This window comes from Barbus barbus, assembly GCF_936440315.1.
Source record: "Barbus barbus genome assembly, chromosome: 6".
In the NCBI taxonomy this organism is placed as follows: Eukaryota; Metazoa; Chordata; class Actinopteri; order Cypriniformes; family Cyprinidae; genus Barbus; species Barbus barbus.
In genome coordinates, this window is record NC_136734.1 from 40,204,403 (window position 1) to 40,220,449 (window position 16,047).

General features: G+C 39.5%; 1 protein-coding gene across 1 annotated transcript; it reads left to right on the top strand.

Moving 5' to 3' along the window:
• Positions 1-1,243: 1,243 nt before the first annotated feature.
• LOC306871811 (neuropeptide FF receptor 1-like) lies at positions 1,244-15,622 on the top strand (the record flags this gene model as incomplete). Its single annotated transcript, XM_079419983.1, has 3 exons — positions 1,244-1,571; positions 6,295-6,394; positions 14,635-15,622. 3 exons carry the CDS (start codon positions 1,244-1,246, stop codon positions 15,620-15,622), a joined length of 1,416 nt encoding a protein of 471 aa, XP_079276109.1.
• Positions 15,623-16,047: the final 425 nt, after the last annotated feature.

The following is a 16,047-nucleotide window of genomic DNA, read 5'->3' on the forward strand; positions in this document are numbered from 1 at the left end:
ATCTGAGACGACCGAACACCTGAGAAAAGAGGATGCCGACCCCTCAGAGGACCTCAGAGGATGCCAACGCTCAGACAACATACAGAATTACCAAATTTTGCCATAAGTTAAATATATTAAGGTTCTGCAATATATAAATATATTGTGGAAACTTAATTTCCTGTAGAGCTGCTTTGCAAAAAGCGCTATACAAATAAACTTGAACTTGAACTTGAACTAATTTTAATTAAGATATTTTATCTTGTTGGATATAAATAAAAAAGCAAAACTTTCTGCAATGTAAGACCATCTACATAAGCACATGAATTTCTCTTTATCTTGTCTTTCTTGTTTCCGAATTAAACAAGACATGTTGGTGAAACCAAAACCAATCTTCCACATTGAATAACCTATTAAAACCTAAACATACTGCAAATTGTGTTTTTTCTCACCATTGGCAAATTTTGTAAAAGTATATCCGTGTGAGTACTGTGTATATATTTTATGTATAGTTATATATATATATACACACATGCAGTATATAATTTGAAAATATTTACATGCATTTACATGTATATATTTATATGCATATGCACAATAAATATACACAGTACACTCATATATATTATGTAAGCAAAAACTTATTTTGGATGCGATTAATCGCAATTAATTGTTTGTCAGCACTAATGCCAAGAAGAATAAACTTTTATTAAAAATATATAGTATATTTATATTCCTGTTATAGAAGACAAGCAGTTTGAAGAATAGATCGATGGATATAATGACATTACTAATTGTATGTTTATATTTTTAAAGATTTAAAGATAAAGTTTTTAATGAAAAATTATTGGATAAAAAAAACAAAAAAGAAAACGTTCTGCTGCGTTGCAAGCTCTGCCGATTTCTTCTGGGAATGCAAATGTAGTCGTTCATGTGTCTATTGCACGCTTCCTAAGCAATTTGTGTCCGTACAGTATGTACATGTTCACAATAGCATGAATTGTTTTAAATTCACTATGCATAAAATCACAGAAAGCCTGAGCAATGAACAGTATCTTAGACACGCATCAGATGCATCCTGCAGAAATTGACCGCATATTCCCATTAGCCTGATGCACTCTGCAGCCCAAATTCTTTGCACGAATGCATTTCAAAAGTCATCTTTGTCTCCATTTTGACAGTATTGATTTGAATCGGCTCTGCTGTGGTTTGTGTGTGTAATTTGTGCTCAGGTGCATTGCAAGAGGGATCCAGGACGGCAGAAATGGAGATGTTGCAGGAGCTTTCTGCGCTCTATTTGAACAGCAGCCTCCAGAATGATTACGCAAACAACAGTAACGTCACCAACCACACCAGTATCATATACTATCCTTACTACCAGCACTCTCTACCTGTGGCTGCCGCCCTGACCGCGGCCTACCTCTTCATCTTTCTGCTGTGCATGGTGGGAAACGGCTTGGTGTGTTTTATTGTGTTGGAGAACCGGCGGATGAGAACGGTCACCAACCTCTTCATCCTCAACCTGGCCGTGAGCGACCTTCTGGTGGGCGTTTTCTGCATCCCGACAACCCTGGTGGACAACCTCATTACAGGTAACACACAGAAAAAATGAATGAGAGAGAGAGAAAAACAGTCTTCCCCAGCACTCATGTAAAAAAGCACATCTTTCTTATTACTGCGCTGAACCCGAGGAAGGTTTGCTCTTATCCACTGCATTACAGAGGCTTGTACATCAATCCCACACTTCTAAATCTTGTGCTAATACTCATGCAGCATTGACCTATTCTGACATTCACTGGCGGCAGCACATATGTCAGTTCTCATGTTTGCTCTTGCTATTGGACTTTGGCTCTATAGAACAAAAGACTCTAATCAAATACTGGATTTGTGCCAGAACAGCAAACTCTCTTTCAACTTCTGGCTCAGAGCATCCTTGCTCGTTCTGGACAACTTTGTCACACAATGAGGACAAAAGCATGCTTTTTTCTATCATGCTTGCAAAAGTTGTCTGCGATAACTAGGCTGTTTTCTGGAGCAGAGTCTAGAACAGTGTGCCTGGCCTTGATAGTTCAATGAAAAATTAAAAATTTACACCTCATTCCAAACAAGTCTTTCTTCTGCAGGAGATACTTTGAACAGTGTTTCTATGAAAGTCAATGCGGTCCAAACTGGACCTTATAGTGTCAGGCAACACTTTACAATAAGGTTCATTAGTTAACATTTGTCAACTGCATTACTTAACATGAACTAAGATTGAACAATATTTATTAATATTAGCTAATGTTAATTTCAGCATTTACTAATGTGTTATTAAAATCACAAGTTGTGCTTGTTAACGTTAGTTAATGCATTGTGAACTAACATGAACTAACAATGAACAACTATATTTTTATTAACTAACATTAACAAAGATTAATAAATACTGTAATAAATGTGTTGTTCATTGTTTGTTCAAGTTAGTTAATACATTAAGTTATGTTAACAAATTACACATTGTAAAGTGATACCGTGTTTTTAGTTTTTGTTTTTTGTTAACTGATACTAAAACTGAAATTAAAATAATTTAAAGCTAAATTAAAAAAGACAAAAGCGCTTAAAACTTCAGCTAAAATTAATACAAAAACTGAAAGTAGTAAAATAAAATACATAAAAAATATGAATGAATACTACAATAGAATATAAATAATACTACTGGCTGATGAAAACATACACAGTGGATTAATGGATTAAGATTAATACAATTTTACAAATTTAAGTGGATTGAATGCACTGAAATTTTAATTTTAAATATTATAGTACATGTTAGTTTTACTAAAAAACTATTTTAAACACAACAAATTCTTGCTAATAGGTTAACCATAAAAAGCTGATGCAAACCAGTAACAGTGAGTAGTATATTTTCAGTGTAGTCCTGAACCACACAAAACTTAAATGCAGTTGAATTGCAGTGAACAAAATCAATTATTCACTGAAATGCAGCAGCCTGGAAAATATCAAGCCTTCTTTCTTTAAACATGCGCAGTGTTTGCTGTTAGCAGTCTGGAAGGATTTTCATGCCTCTTGCCAACTGTAAATAAACAGAGAAAATGTAATTACCAGAATACCATCTTGCACATAAAACCAGATAAATGGCCTTTAGCTGGAGACGCTGTTCAACAAGCTGGTAGAGACTTCAATCAAAACACAAAATGCAGGTTAGTCAACTAAATTTGTTTATTTAAATGTAGCTTAAATAAATTGATTGCAACCATTTACCTTCAGCATGCTGGTGTTTGCACTGGAAACATTACAGCAGACACTGGCGTTTAAATCTCTGCTAGTGCACTTAGGACTGAAAGAACATAAACGTGCTTAGTGTGGAGCAAACTTAGTCTATCCAAATTTATTATGTGCAATTTTGAATACTTCTGATTGGTCCATTCAGCAGACCATTGTCTATGGCAGCACTGGCCATTCTTTTTAAAACTCCTGCTTCTCTGTGGTCTATCCAAATCAGATAGTGAAAAGAATTAAACTCATATGGATACTTCATGTCCAAATTAGTTAAGACGCCATTTAATAAGCAGGATAATGCAAAGCCAGACAATCATTATACCAGAAAATTACGATTATGACTGCACATTGTCCTTTACGTTTCCTTCATATACCCTCTGTTAAAGCTAAATCATCTTTGCACATGATTCACCAAAGTGTTCATTGCGATAAGCTTGCATGCAGCATCTCTGATTGCATTAGAGATGGTCCCTTCCTATAATGGATATAAAAATAACACTTTTTCCCTGAAGTAGAAAACACACAAAAATCTCAAATAGTACACAATTACCGCAAAACCACATTAGTACAGCTTCAGGTCCCATACGTGCTCAAAGATAAAAGGTCTCTCTTACAACTGTGGCATTGCTATGAAGAACCTTCTAAGCACCTTCATGTTTAAGAGTGTACATGTACATTTATGCATCTGGCAGGTGCTTTTATCCAAAGTGACTTGCATTGCATTGCATTCAAGGTACAAGGTACTTATCAATTAATCATAATTGCTGGTTGAAAACATTGTGCATGCCTATTGTGCATTGGCACGATTGTTTATTCTGGACCATGATTGCATCCTTCTTCTCTCGTGAATGTCCCCCAGTAAGAACAGAACTGGCAGTATTGATCGCTTTCTTCATAAGAATGCAGTCGCTGTGGGCTACTGACGCTTCACAGAGAGACCTCAGGGCACAAGAGGTCATTGGTCACTGGCCTCTCTTTTTCTTTTTCTCTGTCCAGTCCAGATGTCTTAATGTCAAGATGTTAAACCACCCTTCCTGGCTGTCCAAAATCTGCACATTATATTGCTAGAATAGGCCCACACAGAATCTGTCAACACAGTGGTTTAAAAATAAAAAGAATCAGTAAAGGATTTTACATTGTTACAAAAAGAAAAGAAAAGAAAAATCTATTTCAAATGAATGCTGTTCTTTTGAACTTTTGATAACAATTTATTTTAAGGTGTCCTTGTTACACATATTTGCATGTATTTACTATTATAATAACAATAAATTATGCATATTTATATGCAAGTGAATTTAAGCCAAACCCTAATCCTAACCCTAACCATATAGTAAGTACATGTAGTTAATTAATATTACTGAGTACTTAAATTAATAATTACACTGTAACAAGGACACCTTAAAATAAACTGTAACCGAAATTTCTATTAATCAAAGAATGAATAGAATGCTAATTATGTTAGTACTTTATTTTACAGTCCTTGTCCGCCTGTATATACTATGTACTTATTATATAGTAATTACAATAACTGGGTAATAACTAGGTAGTGTTACCCTGAACCTACCCCTACACCTAACCTTAACCCTTGTAATTACCTTACATTACCAGTATTTTCTTAGGTAAGTACACTGTACATACATGAAAGTGAAAGTGACATACAGCCAAGTATGGGAACCCATACTCGGAATTCGTGCTCTGCATTTAACCCATCCAACGTGCACACACACACACACCCAGCAGTGAACACACACACACACACACCCAGCAGTGAACACACACACACACACACACAGCAGTGAACACACACACACACACACACACAGCAGTGAACACACACACACAGCAGTGAACACACACACACACAGCAGTGAACACACACACACACACAGCAGTGAACACACACACACACACACACAGCAGTGAACACACACAGCAGTGAACACACACACACACAGCAGTGAACACACACACACACAGCAGTGAACACACACAGCAGTGAACACACACACACACAGCAGTGAACACACACACACACAGCAGTGAACACACACCCGGAGCAGTGGGCAGCCATTTATGCTGCGGCGCCCGGGGAGCAGTTGGGGGTTCGGTGTCTTGCTCAAGGGCACCTCAGTCGTGGTATCGAGGGTGGAGAGAGCGCTGGACATTCACTCCCTCACCTACAATCCCTGCCGGCCCGAGACTCGAACCCACAACCTTTGGATTACAAGTCTGACTCTCTAACCATTCCCCTACATGTATGATCCTGTACTGTAAAAATAAAGTGCAACCAAAAAAAACAAGTAGGTGTTAAGTATGTTTAATTTCAAGTATTATATGACTGAAAGCAATAATCTTAGTTTAGTAAGTGAATCATATGTTTATTTGGGTTTATAATAAACATCAGGCTCATACAAACTAATGATCTGTGTGCAATTCAATAAAAATGGTTAAGAAAAACTAATTAAATAAAAAGACATCAACCATTTATTATTCTATTTCTATTTCCAAGGGAATGCAAGAGAAAATGAGAAAATAAGTACCTTGAACTCTTGGTTAAAAGTGTCTGATGAATGCATCACTGCTAATAACTGTTGTCCTGAGAAAAATGTCAATGCAACTTGATTGTCCATAGCCAAAAAGCATTGCAATATTATTTCTGCTTCTCCACAGGATTATTAAAGATCATTTCACAGAGTATAAATATGCTGAATGACTTGAGTCATTGCTGTTAGAAGTGAGCCATTGCCCACTGAGTCATTAGTAATATGCAGATACAGATTTCCTGCCAAGCAGAATTTTTGCAAGCATCTTGTGTACATGGAAAAGATTGAGGAGAATCTTCTTTAACTCCTCTGATATTACAGTTGCAGCGTTCAGCTCAGACATCCTGCTGATAAAAGCAGAAGAATCGTTCACTTTCTGCATTCAGCAATCTCTCACAGAACAGATGTGTGTGTGTGTGCGTTTGTTTGTTTGTTTTCAGGGGATTTATGTAGCACAATTTACCCTGTCAGTCATTTCATCTTTTTCTTGTCCTCCAAGGTTGGCCGTTCACAAACACAGTCTGTAAGATGAGTGGTCTGGTGCAAGGCATGTCCGTCTCTGCCTCGGTGTTCACGCTGGTGGCCATCGCAGTGGACAGGTCAGTGCTGTCGTCACACAAAACTGGTCAAAAACATTTCAAGCTAAATTCAAAGAAAGAAATAAGAAATAATAAATTTTTCTACTTTTATGTATTGTGACATTATTTGCGTATCAATTAGGCACATTTCACTTTCTATATTTTTTATATATATATATAAATTATTTATAATAATATAATTATAAGACTGCATTTATTTGATTAAAAATACAGTAAAAATAAAACAGTAATACTGTGAAAAAACAAACCTTTTTTAAGGTAACCCTTTATTTTGATGGCCCATTTTGAACATTCTGTTGACAAAAAGTAACTTTGCACTTACGTGTCAACAAACTCTCATTAGAGTATTAGTAGACTGTCTGATTAAAATCTGATAACTCTTTATAGTGATGGTCTCCCAACAGATAATCAACTAACTTTTGCAAGTACATGTCAACTTATTCTAACCCTAACAGACTACTAATACTCTACTAACACTCTAATAAGAGTTAGTGTATATGTAGGTGTAACGTTACTTAGAGTCAACAGAATGTGTTAAAGGGACCAACAAAATAAAGTGAAACCTTTTTTAAAAATATATTTTAAAATGTAATTATTCCTGTGCTCAAACCTGAATTTTCAGCATCATTACTCCAGTCTTCAGTGTCACATGATCCTTCAGAAATCATTATAATATGCTGATTTGGCGCAATTATTGTCAGTACTTCATTATTAATAATGATTCTTGTATTATTATCAGTGTTCTATCTATCTATGAGTAGCAAATAGCCTTAAACTTTTATAATAACAAATATATTTAAATAAGAATATACAGTGAAAAAATACTACTAATTTAAGAATCGGTATTGAAATGATTGAGAATTTCAAAAAATAAAATAAAATAAAAAATGATGCATCCAAGTGAAATCAACATGGGGTTGAAATGTGGCTAGTTGCCATAGTAATAATGTTAAAAGAATTTTAATTGTTTTAAAAAAGCCTTACTTTTCTTTGTTCAAAGCATAATTTCTATTTTTTTTCTTCTTCTTCATTTGATTTTGGTCTGAAATGTGACCTGGACATTGTGAAATTAACCCAGTAAGTGGATTTAACCCATCCAAAGTGCACACACACATCAGTGAACACGCACACCATTTTAAAAAGCACAATTCTGAATTTGCATAACGTCAAATCCTGTGTGAGAAAGAGTGTTTATTCAACCACTTCTCTGGTCTATTCAGAATATAGGTACATAAAGATATATAGATTGTGTTTTTATAATGAAATAGAGTGAATAATAAGAGAGGGAGTGAGACGAAAACATTAATAAGTGTTGAAGGTAATGCATTACAAGTAATGCGAGTTACGTAATCAGATTACTTTTTTCAAGTAACTTGTAAAGCAACACATTACTTTTTAATTTATAAGAAAATATCTGATTTACTTTCTGAAATAAGTAATATCAGTTACTTTTTCCCATTTACTGACTGACAGCTCTCCTGTTCGCATGTTGATAGAAATCGGTAATAAGTTCAGAGGCGCTGAGTGAACATGACATTTAGTTCTAGACTAATGTGCGACTAATAATGCATTTTATTATATACATCTCACTTGCACAAAAACAGTTTCAATATTCCTCAAAATGAATAAAAACAGTGCAATGCAAACATTTTATTAATCATTGTCTTTGCTGCTGACCTTCGATGAGCCAATTCAACCATACTAATAATTAACAAACATTACTTTAGATTCTTCATGTAATCCAGAATGCACAACTGAAACCCTCTACTGTACAGACATATTTACATTTCCTTAAGTCTGAGGCTTATTCATTTAACTTTTGGTGTGAAAGGCCTTACACATTTGCCAAAAATATACATTTTTAAATTTAAAAGCAAATGAGTAAGCCGAGCCCAGATGAGAAAAAGTAATGCAAAAGTAACATAACATTTTACTTTTAACATTTAACACATTACTTTCCATAAAAAGTAACTACACTCTTAAAAATAAAGGTGCTTAAAAGGTTCTTCACAGCGATGCCATAGAATAACCACTTTTGGTTCCACAAAGACCCATTTAGTGAAAGAACCATCTCTTTCTTACCTTTTTATAATCTGAAGAACCTTCTTTCCCCACAAAGAAGCTTTTGTGAAACAGAAAAGTTCTTCAAATGTTTAAGGTTCTTTATGGAACCATTTAGACAAAAAAAAAAAAGCGGTTGTACATGAGCTGCGTGCTGCGATGGACCTCGCGCTTCGAGCGACGAAGGTGACCGCACAGTCTCTGGGTCGTGCGATGACCACGCTAGTGATCCAGGAGCGCCATCTCTGGCTGTGTTTCGCTGACATGAAGGAGCAGAAGAAGGTACAGTTCCTGAATGCTCCTGTGTCACAGAACGGCCTCTTCGGCGACACTGTCGAGAGCTTTGTCCAGCAGTTCTCGGCGGCACTGAAGCAGACTGAGGCGATGCGCTGGAGGAAACCTGCAGCTTCCAGCCCGGCTGCAGCCCCTCAGCCTGCCCGTCGCCGTGGGCGCCCCCCTGCGGCCACTCCCGCTCATGCGCAGCCGCAGCAGCCTTCCACCAGGCAGCGTCATGGAGCCGGTCGCAGGCAGGACGCCCAGCCCATCCAGGCCCCCGCCAAACCTGGCGGCAAGCGCAAGTGCAAGAGGCCCTCAGACGGGCGACCCGGAGACTGCTCGTCAGGAGATGCTGACCGCACCACTCCCTGCACCGGAGGAGGGCCGGGTGGAGAATCTTTTGTTTCATTTTGTTTTTGTTCTGGTACCCAAAACATCAATAAAAGAGTGGTTTCCTCAATCTCTGGGTCTCAAGAGGAGGAGAGTAGTGAACCGTGCATCACGGGATCACTGCCCTCCTCCTCTCTCTCCAGGCATCGGGTGGTTGCCCAAGAGCACCCCTCCTGCCCATTCCTGGAACCAGGTAAGGGCGGTAGCACTCAAGTCCCCACTTCAAGTCGTCACATGCCGGGCTGTCACAAGCCGGGTTCCTGTGTTTCCTCCCACACGAGGAGGAATCAGGTGAGTGTTATACTGCACACCCAGACCCCACCCCCTGCCGTCACAGGCCCTGGGCCGGGTCCCTGTGTTCTACCTCGCTGCTCCACCGTGGGTATGTCGGTGGCCCCGTTGGTCCCGCTGGCACGAGTTTCTTTCCATGAAAACCCTACTCCTGACTGCGTTGGCCTCGATCAAGAGGGTGGGGGACCTGCAGGCATTTTCGGTCGATGAATCGTGCCTTGAGTTTGGGCCGGCTGACTCCAGTGCAACTCTGAGGCCCCGGCCCGGCTATGCGCCCAAGGTTCCTACCACTCCCTTCAGGGACCAGGTAGTGAACCTGCAAGCGCTGCCCCTGGTGGAGGCAGACCCAGCCCTAGCTTTGCTCTGTCCTGTACGCGCACTGCGACAGTACGTGGGTAGAACTCAGAGCTTCAGGACCTCAGAACAGCTCTTTGTCTGTTACAGAGGACAGTAGAAGGGGAAGGCTGTCTCCAAGCAGAGGATGGCCTACTGGATAGTGGATGCCATCACCTTGGCCTATGAAGCACAAGGTGTGCCCCGACTGCTCAAGTTGCGTGCTCACTCCACTAGGGGTGTCGCATCGTCCTGGGCGCTGGCTCGTGGTGCTTCGCTAGCAGACATCTGTAGAGCTGCGGGTTGGGCAACTCCCAACATGTTCGCTAGGTTTTATAGCCTACATGTCGAACCGGTTTCCTCCTGTGTTCTCACCTCAAACGGGTAGTGGCACTGAGAGGCCCGGCTCAGAGTCGGCTTACGGCGTCCTTACGTCTAATTCTCCAGAGAGTTCCTTAACCAGCCAAACCCTGTCGAGTACTCCAGCACTCCGGCATCCGGACGTGACGAAGCATCCGGCGCCAGGCCTTTCAGCCAATGACTTCTTGAAATCTGGTGTGAGGCTAGTGCCTGTATGAGAGACCCTGCCGGGATGGTCTGCTTATGCTTATTAGAGCCGTGTTTCCCCTGGCAGACCACATTCTGCCATCTCTAATGATGCAGCCTAAGCCATCTCAGAGACTCCCATGTGCAATAGGGCCCTACGGGGTTACTTTACGGGTCACGTCTGGTGTGGGAACGCTGTGCGCAAGTTTGGCTGTCGCTCCACGCTGGGTTGATTGTTTGTTTGTTTGTTTGTTTGTCTTGGTCAATGTTTTCCTTGTTGGATTACAAAGGATTATTTTGGTTCTATTCGACAATAAATCCTTTCCATAAATAGGACAAACTTCAATTATAACACAACTGGAAATAAACGTGTATTGCGAAATCACTTTGCTCTCCTCAACTGCCGCTCCATCTCGGATAAGGTTCCTTATCTAAATGAACTTAATACGGACAACAACCTGGATATGTTATTTCTTACTGAAACCTGGCAACACTGAATGATTTCGTACATCTTAACCTGCTTACACCGAATGGATATCAATACTTGTCTAAACCGCGTTTACATGGTAAAGGGGGTGGTCTTGCGGTCATCTACCGGAACTCTTTATCTATCACTCAGCTGGATTTTCACATTCCTAAGTCTTTTGAGTACATGGTTCTGAAAATTGGCTCTAGCAGTCCTCTTAAAATTATCCTTATTTATAGGCCACCCAAGCAGCAAACTTAATTTTTTTCGGAACTTTGTGAACTATTAACTTTAGCTTGTGCTGCATCGTCCCAGGTCATCTTAATTGGTGACTTTAACATTCATGTTGATACTGTCTGCTCAAACAGCACTCAATTGAAGACTATCCTGGACTGCTTTAATCTTACCCAGAATGTCAATTTCCCAACACACACTCATGGCCATACACTTGACTTAGCACTGAAGCACTGAAACTGCTTTAGTTAAGGTTGTCAATGATCTGTTACTCTCTGGTGACTCAGGTAATCTCTCCATTCTCCTACTGCTTGACCTCAGTTCAGCATTTGATACTGTCTGTCACAAGTTATTACTTTCCCGCCTTTCTGAGATAGGTGTCTCAGGTGCTGCACTATACTGGTTCTCTTCCTATCTCACTGATAGACAATACTAAATCACTATGCATAATTATAAATCTCCCACTACTTTACTCAGTCAGGGTGTTCCCCAGGGCTCTGTTCTCAGGCCATTACTATTTATTACTTACATTATGCCGCTTGGACATATTATCCGTCATCATGGATTTCATTATCACTGTTATACTGATGATATTCAGATTTATACTGCCTGCAGACCTGACTCCATTCACCAGACCACATCACTATCTACCTGTGTTAATGAGCTAAAAGCCTGGCTCAGTTCTAATTTTCTCAGTTTGAATTTAAATAAAACAGAAATTTTATAGTAAATCCTTTCAGTTTCAACCTTGATGCTACAACAGTTTTTCCATCTGCTACTGTCAGAAATTAAGGTATTACTCTTGATCCTACACTGACTCTGGATGCTTACATTAGTAAACTATCTAAAGCTGCATTTTTCCAGCTTCGTTGGTTAGCACAACTTCAATCATATGTTTCTCCAAAAGATGCTGAATCATTAGTGCATGCTTTTATTACATCACACCTCGACTACTGCAATGCTCTTTTTGCTGGATTACCATTGCACTCTATCTCTCGTTTACAATATATTCAAAACTCTGCTGCAAGTATATTAACCCATACAAAGCGATCTGCTCACATTACCCTGTATCATCTCGCATTACTTATAAAATTATTGTGCTTACTTTTAAATCACTCAATGGCCTTGCTCCCCCTTATCTCTCTGATCTACTGTCTCCTTACGTTCCGCCTCGATCACTTCGATCGTTAGGTTGTGAACTTCTTACTGTACCTAGATTTCGTTTATCCTCAATGGGTGGCAGATCATTTTCCATCACTGCACCTAAACTATGGAACTCTATTCCTCTGGCACTAAGGACAATAACCTCCCTCTCTGTATTTAAATCACAACTCAAAACCTACTTGTTTACCCATTATTTTCAGTCATATCATGTTCTTTAGACACTCCGCTCATCCTGTACTACCAGCTGTTGTACATATGTTTAATGTTTTCTATGTTTGTATCTCTATTTTCTGTACATAATTGTATCATGATATGCCACGTCAATTATTTCTATCCCCGGACTGGGCAACTGTCTACTGTCTATTTAACTGACTAATTGATTGTGAAAGGACTGTTATCATTATGTGAATCGACTGTCTTTTCTGTTTCTGCTTTTGTACAGCGTCCTTGAGCTTGGGAAAGGCGCTATATAAATTAAAATTAAACATATTATTAAATGTCACTTAACCCCCTCTGGGAGGAGGTGACCTGCAGTGAGCCTCTTCCAAGTGGAAGGACACACTTTCCAGTGTTATCCAAGTCCTACTGTTTGGGTTGCTCAAGGAACAACAGTAGTTGACCTTCTCTGTGTAGAGCCCGGTCCTATCGTCTGTCTTATAGGAAGGATCAGGAGGCCTACACAGGGCACTGGAAGGGGCAGCTCCTGTGGCGCTTTGGTAGGGATCCCAATTTCGTCGGTCATCCAACGTGACTCGGAGTGACCGACTGAAAGGGAACGTCTCGGTTACGTATGTAACCCTCGTTCCCTGAAGGAGGGAACGGAGACGTCAGGTCCCGTCGCCACAGTCTCTGTACCACCGCTGAGCTACCGGGTCACCAGCTCAACTCCTCAACGAAAGCATGAATTAATGCGGTGCACCTGCTGCCTCTTATACTCACACTGTGATCAGCGGCAGCTGGATGCAATGATCGCATGCCAATGTCCATTGGCTCGTTTAGTTACACTCGAAGTGGATTGGTCTCTCTGGCGAGATCCCAATTTCGCCGGTCATCTGACGTGACGTCTCCATTCCCTCCTTCAGGGAACGAGGGTTACATACGTAACCGAGACGTTCTTCTATGGCATCGTGAAGCACCTTTATTTTTAAGAGTGTAAGTAACACAATATTTTACATTTTTAGGGAGTACTACAATATTGTAATCATTGTTTGTGTAACTAGTTACTAAGTAATTAGTTACTGTAATTTAATTACTTTTCCCTTGAAAAAGTCAAGTAAGAGACTACTCTTTTTTTTTGTAATTTAATTACGGTTACTTCTTATGTAATTGAAATTAATACTGTGTAAGTATTAGTAATAGACTGTAGAACATTTATAAACAATACAATAGTGGATTTAACATCAAAATGTCTAATCTAAAAATGCATACTTTTTTATGTACCCTTCTCACTTTAAATACTTTGGTGAGTTAATAAGAATAATAGTAACACTTTAGTGTCCAATTCTCACTATTAACTTGTTGGTTATTAGCATGAATATTACTAGGATATTGGCTTTTTATTATTACTTAAAAAGCACATATTAATGTCTTATTCTGCAAGACCTTATTATAAATCCTTAATCCTACCCAATTCTTAAACTTTACAACTACTTCACTAAGTATTAATAAGCAGTAATTAGGAGTATTTTGAGGCAGAAGTCATAGTTAATACACTGTAAAAAATCAAAAGTTGAGAAAACTTAAGTTTAAGGCAACCAGCTTCAGCAGATTTTTGAGTTATCTCAACTTGTTGTTTTCAGTTTATACAACAAAAAGTTGAGAAAACTCAAGAATCTGCTGAAGCTGGTTACCTTAAACTTTTAAGTTTTCTCAACTTTTGATTTTTTTACTGTGAAGTTAGTTAATAGTGAGAATTGGACCCTAATCTAAAGTGTGATCAGAATAATTCATGTAGTTACTTGAAAGAATTAAAAGAACCATTTCATGTCTATCCTTGTATCATTAACTTGTCAAGGTTGATATAGGATTTAGAAAGTAATTAGTAACAAGTAATTAAATAGTTTTTGGAGAGAGTAATTAGTACAGTAATCTAATTACACTGTTGAAGATGTAATTAGTAACTAGTAATTAATTACTTTTTTAGAGTAACTTACCCAACACTGATTGTAATGCATTACTTGGCAACACTTTATTTTAAGGTGTCCTTGTTACACGTTGCATGTACTTACTATTATAATAACAATAAATTATGCATAATTACATGCAAGTAACCCTAAACCAAACCATAATCATATAGTAGACATGAAGTTAATTAGTATTACTCACTACTTAAATGTATAATTACACTGTAACATGGACACCTTGAAATAAAGTGTAACTGTAACTTTCCCCAACACCGTTTATGATGATGTGAGAGGAAGAACATGATTACAGTAAAAGGCAGAGGATTAACTCAGGGCTCTGTTCCAATCTCCTGCAGGTTCCGTTGCATTGTGTACCCCTTCCAGCCCAAACTGACCCTGCTGGTGGCCAAAGTGACCATAGTGATGATCTGGGTGCTCGCGGTGGTGATTATGTGTCCGTCGGCGGTGACGTTAACCGTGAAGAGAGTGGAGCATCACTACATGGTCCACAATGAAGACTACAACCACACATACCCACTGTTCTCCTGCTTCGAGAACTGGGCCAGCCCACAGATGAGGAAAGTCTACACCACCGTCCTGTTCGCGCACATTTATCTCATTCCTCTCACCTTGATCACAATCATGTACGGACGCATCGGGATCAAACTCTACACCACCTCTGTGATCTCTGGGAACGATCAGCAGGAAAGCGGACAGTCTCACGGAGCACAGCAGGAAGGAAGGCCGCTCATTTCCCAAAAGAAGATCAAAGTGATTAAGATGTTGAGCGTGGTGGCGCTTTTATTCACACTTTCCTGGCTGCCTCTGTGGACTCTGATGCTCCTCACCGATTACGGAGGTCTAAATGAAGACGAGCTGGATCTTCTGAGTGGCTATGTCTTCCCGTTCGCTCACTGGCTGGCGTTTTCTAACTCGAGCGTCAATCCTATTATCTATGGTTACTATAATGAGAACTTTAAGAGGGGATTTCAAGCGGTGTGGAGAACGCATTCGTGCTGCTGTGATGGAATGAAGGCGATGAGCGGACCACGACGGAAATCCAGAGGAGATGCGAGAGATCCTGTGGTCAGCTCCAACCCCTTGGCTTTCGCCGGAAGGAACCGGGTTTACACCGACGGCGCTGTGAAGGACTCCAGAACGTGTCTGGAGTTGGAGCACAGGAGAACCGGTCGGCTTTGTAATAACTCGGTCTGCTCGAATGATACGGGATCCAGCACGGGATCTGGGATAAAAGGGGTCACGGACCAAAAAGTGTTACAGATGGAGGAGGCAGAGAAAATAAGTCCTGTCAGGGTGGGTAAAAACCAAGCCTGGGACCAATAGATGGATTATTCATGCCAACAAATGACTCAGGCTTTTAAGACTCCACAGATCTTTAACTAGATCAAATCAGTCCTAAGCACTTTCTGCGAAAACACTGGAACATCATTTCCTTCTCAAAGTCTGAATCAACTACTTTTCTACAAGAATTACAATTTGAGCTCAAAATTCCCTTTTTTTCCACAAAGTGCAAACGAGCTGCATTGAAAGAAGCTGAAGCTGTGCATAAAGAAATATTTATTCAGAGAATTTCAGCGAAAACACTGGAGCATCATTTCCTTCTCAAAAGTCTGAATCAACTAGTTTTTCTACACAACTTACAGTTTTGGGCTCGAAATTCCCTATTTTGTTTTTACGCAAAGTGCAAACGAGCTACGTTAAAAGAGGCAGAAGTCGTGTATGAAGAAATATTGTATATGAAATCGTGT